The 12,199-nt window shown below is 39.1% G+C and overlaps 1 protein-coding gene across 2 annotated transcripts in view; it reads left to right on the top strand.

Moving 5' to 3' along the window:
* LOC126183576 (vang-like protein 2-B) overlaps positions 1 to 12,199 on the top strand; it is an 83,840-nt gene that overhangs the window by 17,913 nt on the left and 53,728 nt on the right. For both annotated transcript variants that reach the window (XM_049925673.1, XM_049925672.1), the window contains exons 4-5: positions 4,439 to 4,699; positions 10,167 to 10,319. In XM_049925673.1, coding sequence (XP_049781630.1) covers positions 4,439 to 4,699; positions 10,167 to 10,319 — 414 coding nt within the window. The remainder of the gene's footprint in view (positions 1 to 4,438; positions 4,700 to 10,166; positions 10,320 to 12,199) is intronic.

Raw genomic sequence — 12,199 nt, 5'->3', positions numbered from 1 at the left:
ATTAAAGTACTGTGCTGCACATGTTATCCCTGTATTTAGCCATATTTGTAATTTTTTGTTTAGGAATGGTCAGTTTCCTGAGAGATTAAGTACTCAGTAGTAAAGCCACTTTATAAAAAGGGATAATGTAGATAATTTTATACCTATTTCGATGCCATGAGTGTTTGCAAAAGTTATTGAAGTGGCTGGTATATAATGATGATTGATCATTTTATATCACATAATTGGTATCAAATGTACAGTTCGGCTTTAGAAGTCGTCTAACAACTGAAAATGCTATATTCTCTTTTCTCTGTGAGTTACTGGATGGTCTCAACAAAAGGTTTCGAATGCTAGGCATATTTTTTGATTGAACTAAGGCATTTGATTGTGTTGATCACAAAATATTGCTCCAGAAGTTGGACCATTATGTAATACAGGGAGTAGCTCACGATTGGTTCACATCTTACTTTAGCAACAGGCAGCAAAAGTCATTGTTCACCATGTTCATAACGACTGTGATGTGGGGTCTGAGCGGGGTACTGTCAAGCGGGGAGGGGGGGGGGGGTGCCTCCAGTGATCAGTGTTGGGGTGTCACCTTTGTTCCTTATTTATATAAATGATATGCCCTCTAGTATTACGGGTAGCTCTAAAATATTTCTGTTTGCTGATGACACTAGCTTGGTAGGAAAGAATGTTGTGTGCAACATTGGCTCTGTTTCAAATAGTGCAGTTCATGACAGAAGTTCATGGCTTGTAGAAAATAAACTAATGCTAAATCACAGTAAGACTCAGTTTTTATAGTTTCTAACACAGAATTCAACAAAACCTGACATTTTAATTTCACAGAATGGGCATATGATTAGTGAAACTGAACAGTTCAAATTTCTAGGTGTTCAGATAGATAGAAAGCTGTAAGGATATTTTTGGCTCAGAAATGCTCGGTTCAGGCAGTAAGTGGTGTAAGTTCAGGAACCTCTTTTAGTCCCCTGTTTTTGAGTCTGGGTATTTTGACATTGGCCTCTCAAAAAAAAAAAAAAAAAAATTATATATATATTCCTTACTGTCATTTCTTGTTAACATTATAGCTCTTGTGCAGAAAGGTGTGCAGTATACTGCTGCATCCATTTTCAATAAGCTACCACTCAAATTCAAAAATCGTAGCAGTAATCCATGCACTTTCAAATCCATACTGAAGAGTTTCCTCATGGATCACTCCTTCTATTCTGCCAAGGAGTTCCTTGAAAAATTAAGCTGATTCTTATTGTATTTTGAATGTTGGGCTCCATAAGGTTCCCTTTCTGTGCAGCACCCATGGAATATAAAATATAAAATTATAAGGAATGTGGCAGCCAGTCACGGAACCATGATTTGTTTGTGCTGTTGCAGGTTGGTTTCGACTGGTATCGGTTGTTGTCTGTGCATTTTTCTAGCCGATGCATGCCGTGGGTGGGTGTGCTGTCCTTGGCAGATTTCTATCATGATAGACATCTGCCAAGGACAGTGCTTCTACTTGTGGCATGTGTCAGTTTGGGGGATGTAGATGTGCCACACACCGTTGGGTGGCTTGCGGAGTATAAATGTAGATGTAGATGTGCCGATGGTGGCTGGTGTTGGTTGAGGTCGGTTTGCAGCGGGATGGGTGAATTATGTTTCTGTGACTGGTTGCTGCATTTTTTATAATCTTGTTGTATTGTTGATTGCATTTACTTAAACTTGTGGACTGGCTTTTTTCGGGTTCATAAACATTTATTTTTGTCTGTTTTTACTTTTATGTTGTAATTTCATGTACTGACACGTCCATGACCTTGGAGATTTGCTCCTCAATTTGGTCCTACGGAACTTGACGTGTAAATAAAGAAATTTCGTCCATTGTACTTTCGAGGAGAGCTTAAAGAATACTTAACTCTGAACTAAGAGAATATCAAGCAGAATTTCGGAAGGCAGGGTCTTGCACAAAACAAATATTAAATAAAAAAAAATACAGAAATGAGAAAAATCAGAAACTTGAAATATAACTTTTGTAGATTTTAAAAATGCCTGTAAATCAGACAGAAATGCACTAAACATTGTAAAAGAATTTGGGATCAATAATAAAACCACAGAAATAATTAAAGGAACTTTAACAAACACAACGCCAAAAGTAAAGTTCGTGGGAGTACTATAAAAGCACACTGAAATAGTTGTAAGACAAACAGATGGTGTGTCACCCCCTATGTTTCAGCTGTGTGTTTGATAAGGTATTTAAAGAAATTACCGACTTGCTGGGTTGTGCCAAAGAACAAATTACAGAGCTATTGAAATAAACAGCTGAAATAGGACTAAAATATCATTTGAAAAAACATAGCTCATGACAAATGTCAGTGATGTTTGTAAAATTTTGAAATTTGTAATGGCACAATATATAGAAATAAATTATTTTAAATATGTAGGACAATAGATATAATGAGCAATACAAAATATAGTGCATCCATGGGAAGAGCATTTCATGTGACAAACACGTATAACAAAAAGTCTTTGTCGTGGAACACACAGTCAAAACGCTATAAAACAGTGGTAAGGTACAAAACAGTATATGCATCAGAAACCCTTAAACTAGCAAGATATGAGGATCTTGAAAAATTGGAAAGAAGAATTCTAAGGAAAATACTGGGAACTAAAAGATGAAAGAGAAGGCTCTATTTGAAAATGTAAACTTTAACTAATGTAATGAGAAAAAGAAAACTAGTTTTATGGACACACAAATGCCAAATGGCTAGTAGCAGACTAACCAAGCAGGTCTTCAACTTATTAAGCAGCTGGAAATAAAAAAAATCACATGATTAACTGAAACTGACAAAAATATGAAAAACTCTGGCGTTAGAATGATCATATTAAATAACAGAACTTTTCTAGAGAAGCAACACAACAGGAAAGAAAGAGATTGGTAAATGGTATTAAGTGGACACAGGTAGCATAGGAATGACACACTCAAAGGATTAAGGAAATCTGGGAACAAAGAAATCAAAACACGAAGAAGCATTGTCAAAGTTGATTTACTCTACCCACCAAATCGATGAATAAATTAAATAAATAATACTTTGGAAGGGGAAAGATCAGCCTTGGTTTAATAACTGTAGTAAGGAGTTATTAAAAGCTGAAGCACTGATTCAAGAAAATTGCTACCACCACTGAGAAATAAATGCTGAATTTAGTTATAACAAACACACAGAGCGGAGATGGGAGGGGATGTTTTTCAAAACAGTCATATCTCTCAAAATGTCGAAGATCTGAATAAGTTTCAACCCTGTGAGAGTCTGTTAACTTGTTGAAATAATCTCCCTGATTACCCACTGAGAATACTGGTACTGTGAAATAAAGTGAAGGCAAAAATTATGAATTGTTTCACAAAGGAGAACTCTGCCACAGCCCATTCTTTTGCTCACTGTGTGGACACAGGTGAAAAATATGGAAAAATATATTTAATGGTAACTGGATGTGACTGAATGCATGTTGTAAATATGGAGATTACAGGTTACACAACAGAATGGTCTCGCTTCCTAGCAGCTGTTAATTTGGAGGTAATTTAAGCAATGGATTGCCTCTCATGACGAGGCACAGGTCATTTCAGTTTTCGTGAGGGTCACAGGAGTGAAACAAAAACTCGGTGAACTATATTAATGTCAATTTGTTATAGAACTATGGAAAGTATTTAGTTCACCTTTTTGGTGACTGAACAATTCCATTGTAGGCACCAGTACAGTTTTCACTGGCAACATTTCTGCACAGCACAGCTGTTTCTAGGCCCAAAATGCTGTAGGTAACAGTGTTCAGTTTGTGTTATATTTCTTGGCTGCTGTGTACTCTTTGATAAAATTCTCCACTGCCAATTCATAAAGACATAATATCCAAATAGAATCATTAGATCATTCACAGTGGAGAAACATTGTTGGAAGTGTAATTAGTGTTAGTTCTAACCAAAGATATTATGATAGGACCATTATTGTTACTTGTATTTCTAAATAAAATGTAAGACAGTATGCATAAACAAGTGTAATAAATAGGGGAAAAAGGGGGGGGCGGGAGATTCTTCAATTTCCACATTCTGTCCACAAGTAGATTATAAAAAAGAAGTTGGCAATGCTTATATATATCCCCTCTGTCTGTGTATGGACTCCAAATGTTGATGTAGCTTGTTGCTTAGGAAATGTAGTGCTATTTTGGGAATAAATGTGCAATAGCTTGTGTAAAAAAAAATTTTTTTTAATGGTTAGCAGTATTTGGAAATTATTCAGATGCCAAACTATTAATATCACAATGCATTTACAAATCATTTTAAAAAAAACTATTAAATGAGAATCAGACATAGACTATATCTCACAGAGAAGGTATGCAGGTACACAAAAGGCAGAAAAGTATTCCATTGTTCTATTTTATAACAAAGCTGCTTTGTAAATGCCTCTGTTCTTTGTGGATTTAGGTATTACCACGACTCCCAGGGCTGTTACCGATGCCACTTCTGCCTAGTCACCAGCAGTCAACACTGGCATGTGGCACTGAATGCAAGGGTTTGCTTCTAGCTCTTGCTTTCAAGTTAGTGATACTGGCTGTCGGTGCATGGGCACTCTTCCTCAGGCGACCACCCAGAGCTACTATGCCTAGAATATTCCTGCTGCGGGCAGCAGTCAATGGACTAGTGTTAATTTGCACGTTTGCTTACTGGCTGTTTTATGTTGTGCAGGTAAATAACTCCAAAACTGGAAAAAGACATCAAAATAATTATTGTATTACTGTTATTTGAATTGATATATTGCTGTTGCCTTCAGTAGTTAATTGTTGGGATACTACTCTTTCCTTTTTGCAAGTGGTATGTACCTATTCTTAGCAATCTGTAACTTACGTAAAACACTTTACCTTTTAAGTTACTTACCACTAAATACTAAAATTGGAATGTTCCAAATAATAATATTTGTTATAAATATGATCAGTGCAACATGTAACATAAACCAAACCATCATGCTATATTCCGTAATCTTGTTTCGGGTTCCGTAATCTTGTTTTGGAGAATGATTTATACAAGATTTTTTTCTGATTATAGTGTCATTGTTATATTTGATTCCTGCATCTGAACATAATGCGAGATATTTTTCAGCTGATGATTAGCCTTTCAGATTTGGTTACTGGAGATGTGCTGTCATTAATGACATTAAAGTGCTATTGAAATAGTATTAGCAAATTGTAAATTGCTAGATGTTGCTGAACTTGGTCAGTTGATAAGGGAATGACTTTAGCCTTGGCAAGCAACATGACCCAATGGTAAAGACACTATACATGTTCCGTAAAATTTTGGATGAACTGCCGGACATGTGTAACTTGGCGGCGTCATATTTCGGCGCAGAGTCTTCTGGCTATCTTCAGGTGAATACACGATGCATGTTCTGGTGGGGTCTTAAATATGTGATCTCAGTGCATTTTTGTCATTATTTACCTAAAGATGTCCAGAAGACTCTGTGCCAAAATATCATGGCAGCAAGTTGCAGACATCTGGCAGTTCGCCCAAAATTTTATGGAACCATCTGTATTCCATTAAAGTTTTAAATTTCACAGTACACAAGTGTTTGGGACAGGGCTCAAATCCCTATCTGGCCATACTGACTTCAGTTTCCATAATTTCCCTACATCACTTTAATAAAATGCTGAAATAGTTTTTTTGTGAAAGGCCATGGCTGTCTTCCCACCCTATCTTTGTCCCGTCTTAGCTTTGTGCAGAGTCTCTAATGACTCCTTTGCTTCAAGGCATTAAGCCTTTTTTCTTGGTTATCACTCACAACAATCTTCCATTGACAAATTCTGTGTGTTGTTAGGTTCATTGTTTAGTCACAGATGTTTACAGGAGCATAAACGCCACTTTTGTTTATTATACAGAAACATGATGCCTTTGCATCAGTAAACACTACTGTGCACATGTCATTGAGTACTGTTTGCAGGTAGATGACTCTAGTTACACATGAGAGTAAATGGTAAATACTGTGGTAACTAAATGAAATAATACTACAGACTCAATAAGAGGGTGAAACTTGAAAATGTCCAATAGTAACAAAGACTGTTACAGAAAGAGTAACATAAACCAGTACTGGCCACATCTAGATTATGTTAGTTAGGTTTTCTGGTTGTGTATTCATGTTAGTAACTGCTTGAAAATGTTTCTGATACTGTTATATCATCTATAAGATAGCCTTCATGAAATTTAGTGCCAAAGGAATGATTTGCATGTTTGGTCTCTGTAAAAAGGTCAAACAAACTGGCCACACTCTGGCATGTATTTCCCTGTTTCAGGCAGTATAACTGAAAAATATTCGTCTACACACACACAGAATATTCCACAAGCCACCATATGGTGTATGATGCAGGGTACCTTGTATCACTACAAGTCGTTTCCTTTAAATAGAGTGAAGCAAAAAGACTATCTATATTCCTCTATACAAACCCTAATTTATCTTATCTTGTCTTTGTGGTCCTTACACAAAATGTATGTTGGTGCCAGTAGAATCATTCTGCAGTCAGCTGCAAATGCCAACGAAGCATCGCCATAATAATTGCATGCTGATCGAACCTATCGGTAACAATCTAGCGGTACGCCTCCAAACTGCTTCAGTATCTTGCTGTAATTTGATCTGGTGGGGATCCCAAAAACTCGAGCAGTACTCACAAATGGGTCGCACTAGCATTCTATATGCGGTCTCTCATATAGATGAGCTACACTTTCCTAAAATCCTCCCAATAAACTGAAGCGAACTATTCCTCTTCCCTAGTACCGACTTTATCTGCTCCTTCCATTTCATATCACTTTGCAGTGTTATGCCTAGATATTTAATCAATGTGACTGCATCAAGTACCACACCACTAATACCGTGTTAAAGGGAACATTTTTCCTATTCATATGCATTAACTTACATAAACACTTGCCTTAAAGGACAACATATTGGGTTCCGTTACTGAAGTAGTCTTAGTCACTTACATATCTGGAAACATATGCTCAGAACTATAAGCCTCCAGTGTGGCACCATGTTAAATGCTTTCCAGGAATATGGAATCTGCCTGTTGTCCTTCATCCGTAGTTTGCTGGATATCAGGCAAGTGAAGTTTTGCATGAGTGGTACATTCTGAATCTGAGCTGATTTGTGAACAGAAACTTTTCTGTTCCAAGGAAATGTGTTATATTTGAACTTAGAATATGCTCAATAATTCTGCAACAAATCAATATTAAGGATACTGATCTGTAATTTTGCATGTCCTTTCTTTTACACTTCTTGATCATCGTGCCCCAAAAAGGAGTTTACACTGTTTGAACTGTAATAACTCAAACAAAATAACAAAAACTGTGAATTTTTAAGTCACATGGATGGTCACGTCATTACTGAGGATGTTTTACAGTTGAAGATGTCAAAATGTCCCCATCAGCAGCAGTATGGCATCTGCAGTGCCGCAGAACAGATTGACACAAGTGTTATGGAATGGATTCATGGGCAGTCACAATCACCTCTCTCATGTCATCCAGCATATGTGGCTTTGTGTTGTTGACGGTATTATTCAGAGCTCCTCACAGTAAGAAACATATCAGTTTCAACAACCCCTCTTCATCGTCTCAACAAATGTTTCACCCAGGAATTGCCACACAGCATGGTGATAATGTGACAGTGCACCATCTTGTTGAAAAGCGACAGTCTTCACCTTGGTACCAGTGGTGAACAGCTGTGGTACAATTTGTTTCCGCAACATGGAAAGCTGTTTCCGCAACATGGAAAGCTACTTTACACCTGTCATTGTTCCTTCAAAAAAGAATGGCCTACATATCCTCTGACGGACATACCATGCTGTACTAATAACCCAGGAAGATTAACACCTCATTTTTCCATAAATTGGGGATTATGTCTTGCCCAGTACACACAGTTGTGGTGATAGATTGTTCCATCCAATTTAAATGTTACATCATCAGACCAAACAATGACATTATTGCAGATCCAGTCACAAAATTCATGACATCTATCCAGATTGTCCTCATTCATCATGTGAAGCAACCTGGGAATGTTGGATTTAAACTGTACTTGTTTTAAAATGTGGTGAACACTTGATTTGCTTAAACCTGGTTCACACGCAGCTTGCCGTATGGGCTTCTTTGAGAATCTTGTGAAAGCTTGTACCGCAGCGTCCACCACTTTTTCGTCCGCTTCTGATTTCTTCCTGCCACATTGTCCCATCTTCAGATCACACGCACTTCCTTCTCTCACAAACTTGTCTTGTAATTTCATTACTGTCACATGTGATGGTGGTGCAGTATCAAACTCTGTCAGCCATCGTCTCTGCACTACTTTCATATTTTTAAAATTCTAATAACACTTTAAAATAAATTTTCTTTGCTCTGTGGGCAATCTTGTTGTTATAAGTAATTACTGGCAACTGAAAATGAACAAAAGAAACAAATGAATGGCTACACACACCAGTCATGAGAGCACCATATAATCCCAGTTGGATCAAGTTTTTTCAGTTGCTTCTCAGTGCCAGGAATGCCTATTACTCTGCCTTCTATGTTGGAGTCTGTGTGGCTGTCAAACAATTATATGTCTGTATGATCCTCCTATTTGAATGAGTTCTTATGAGTGAAATTTAAAACCTCAGCTTTCTTTTTGCTGTCCTTTATTGCCACAGAGACTGGTCAATAAGTCACTGGATAGAAGCCTTCAGCCAGCCTAGTGCTTTTACATAGGACCAGAATTTTATAAGTTTCCCAGCAAGATCTTTCTCTAAGGTATTGCTGTGGAAATTGTTGTATGCTTTTGCATTGATCTTTTTGTAGATGCATGAACTTGTAACTTTTGTCTGTTATCATTTCCACATTCTATTTTGAACAGTGTGTGCAACAATCTCTGTTTCCACAGTATTTTCTGAGTTTTGTTACTAACTCCCCGTGGGTCTTTTCCATTTTCAATCCACTTATTTGGCACATGTTTCTCAAGAGCACGATCTACAGTCAGTTTAAACTTTGCCCATTATTCCTTCATTTCCATCATATTGGAACTAAATGATGTTCATTCCTTGTGTAAGTAGGATTATAACAACTACTCACCTGCTCTTTCAAGAATAAATTCTCTCAGTAAAAACAAATGAATAGCTACACGCATTAGTCATGAGAGCACCCTATAATCACAGTAAAAATGTTTGATGATTAAGTTGAGTTTACCTAGGTAGATTACACAAATCCAGAAAACTTGGCAGTTAGACTCAATGTTGACCTCAATAGACAATAGACTGCAATGAACACCCACCCTTCTATAGTGTCTAATCCATCTTTTCGATACATGTTTCATGCCTCATTAAATGTTTTAGAGCGTTCTACTTCAGGTTTCATCCAGCTCTCCATTTATAGTTTGAGTATGACAAGTTTCCTAGAGGACAGTAAATTGCATGGCATCTTAGAGTAGAAGAAAACTATATTTCTTTTCTCAAGTATTGGATAAGTCAGGAGAAATATTACCTATTAGTTTTTTTCAGCCATATAACTTTTCGCGACTGTCATGTGTAATAAGAGGATATAGATAAGATCCAAAGAAGAGCAGCATGTTTTATTATAGGTCCATTTAGTAACCGTGAAAGCATCAGAGAGATGTTCAGCCACCTCCAGTGGCAGGTGCTGCAAGAGAGGCATTCTCCATCACTGTGTGGTTTACTGTTAAAGTTGCAAGAGCATACATTCCTAGAAAAGTCAGCCAATATATTTCATGTAAAGGCCATGAAAGTAAAATCTGAAAGATTTGAGCTCACACAGAGGCTTACCGACAATTGTTTTCCCATGAATCATTTGCGACTGAACTGGAAAGGGACAAAGTGCCAGTGGTTCACAAAGTACCCTCTGCCCCATATCCTAAGGTCACTTGCAGAGTATTGATGCAGATGTGGTAGTAATGTTATCACCAGTGCACAATCTTGTTTCTTCATAATCAGTAGCCCTATGTGTAAACTTGTAAATTTTATTGCAGAGTGAATTGGTTTTAATTTTATTAAGAAGATATTGACACACCTTGTTCTGCATTAAGGCTGTACAGTGAATTATGTTACTTTCAGTAAATTTACTTATTTTGATCAATTGTTGCACTATACAATATCATAATTATCATGTAATAATGGTAATGCTTTTTTTAAATTACTTCCAGGTCACAGAGGGTGGACTGACAGGTGGAGAGGCAGTAGAATACAGAGGTCTTGTATCTTATGCTGGAAGTTTGACGGACACACTGTTGTTCATTCACTATTTGGCTGTCGTATTAGTAGAACTTCGACACTTGCAGCCTATGTATTACATTAAGGCAAGTATCTTTTGTTAAGTAAAATAAGTCTCATTAGAATTTCATAACATAGTTGTGATGATTATTCACTAATTGTTAATTCAACTATGCACCAGAGCTGCATTAATTCCTTCAGTCTGGTGAGGCTAAACATTATTTGAATAGTTTTTCCTTGATTGGTTAGAGGAACACCAGACCAATTGCAGGTCATTAAATTACATACATGACAGCTCACAGTATTTCGCACACTCAAACGGCGGCTGGAAGGGAACGTCCTTTCATTGACTACATATCGCAGTGAATGCTATATTGCCCCATTTACAGAGTGGGAGCTCCTCAGTGCCCTTGCACATTGCCCCGACACAGTCCTGGGCCTAATCGCATCCACAGCCAGATGATTATACATTTCTCGTCTGACTACAAGGGACACCTTCTCATCATCTTCAACCGGCTCTGGTGTCTTTCCATTGCAATGGCGAGAGTGTACCATCATTCCGGTGCTCAAACACGGTAAAAACCCACTTGATGTGGATAGTTCTTTGTAAGCTGCTGGAACATATGGTATGTCGGTGGTTGGGTTGGGTGCTGGAGTCACGTGGCTTGCTGGCTCCATATCAGGGCAGCTTCTGCCAGGGCCCCAGGGTCACTCTACCACTGGTAATCTTGTGTCCATCGAGTCTGCCATCCGAACAGTCTTTTCCAGATGGCAACACCTGATTGCCGTCTTTTTTGACTTACATAAAGCATACGAAATGACTTGGCGACGTCATATCCTTGCCACATTGTATGAGTGGGGTCTGTGGGGACCACTTCTGATTTTTTTCCAAAGCTTCCTGTCGCTCCGTACTTTGTGTCCAAGTTGGTGACTCCCATAGTTCTATCCATATCCAGAAGAATGGAGTCCCACAGGGCTCTGTATTGAGTCTCTCTCTACTTTTAGTGGCCATTAACGGTCTAGCAGCAGCTGTCGGGCCCTCCGTCTCACCTTCTCTGTATGCAGACGACTTCTACATTTCGTACTGCTGCTCCAGTACTGTTGTTGCTGTGCAGCACCTCCAGGGGAGCCATCCACAATGCGCAGTCATGGGCTCTAGCCCACGGCTTCCAGTTTTCAGCTGCAGAGTCGTGTTTCATGCACTTCTGTCGGTGTCGTACCGTTCATCCGGAGCCCACAATTTACCTTAAGGATGATTCACTCACTGCAGGGGAGACATATCAGTTCCTAGGACCGGTTTTCGATGCTCGATTGACTTGGCTCCCTCATCTTTGTCAGCTTAAGCAGAAGTGCTGGCAGCACCTCAATGCTCTCCATTGCCCCAGCAACACCAATTGGGGTGCAGATCGCTGTACACTGGTGCAGCTGTACAGAGCCCCTGTCCAATCCCGAATTGACTATGCAAGTGTGGTTTATGGTTCGGCAGCGCCTTCAGCATTGCATTTACTCGACCCTGTGCACCACTGTGGGGTTCGACTAGCGACGGGAGCTTTTAGGACGAGTCTGGTGACCAGCGTACTGGTGGAGGCTGGTGTCCCTCCACTGCAGATCAGACATGCGCAACTGCTGCCAGTTACGTAGCACACATTCATAGTTCCCCTGAGTGAGCATCCGAATTATTGTCTCCTTTTCGTGCCCGCAGCAGTCCATCTCCCGCATCAGTGACCCAGATCGGGGCTAACGATAGCGGTTTGTGTGTGTTCCCTTCTCTCCGAACTGGAGTCCTTCCCTTTACCACCTCTACTTGCAGTCCGTTCACGTACACCTCCATGGTGTACACCTAGGCCGCAGCTTCGTCTGGACCTTTTCCATGGCCGTAAGGACTCTGTTAACTCCACCGCTCTCTGCTGTCACTTCCTCTCGATTCTTGACGTGTTCCGGGGCTCTGAAGCGGTTTACACCGATG

This window comes from Schistocerca cancellata, chromosome 4 (assembly GCF_023864275.1).
Source record: "Schistocerca cancellata isolate TAMUIC-IGC-003103 chromosome 4, iqSchCanc2.1, whole genome shotgun sequence".
NCBI classification, from domain to species: Eukaryota; Metazoa; Arthropoda; class Insecta; order Orthoptera; family Acrididae; genus Schistocerca; species Schistocerca cancellata.
Note: the sequence above shows the minus strand (reverse complement) of the source record. Positions and strands in the feature narration are given on the sequence as shown.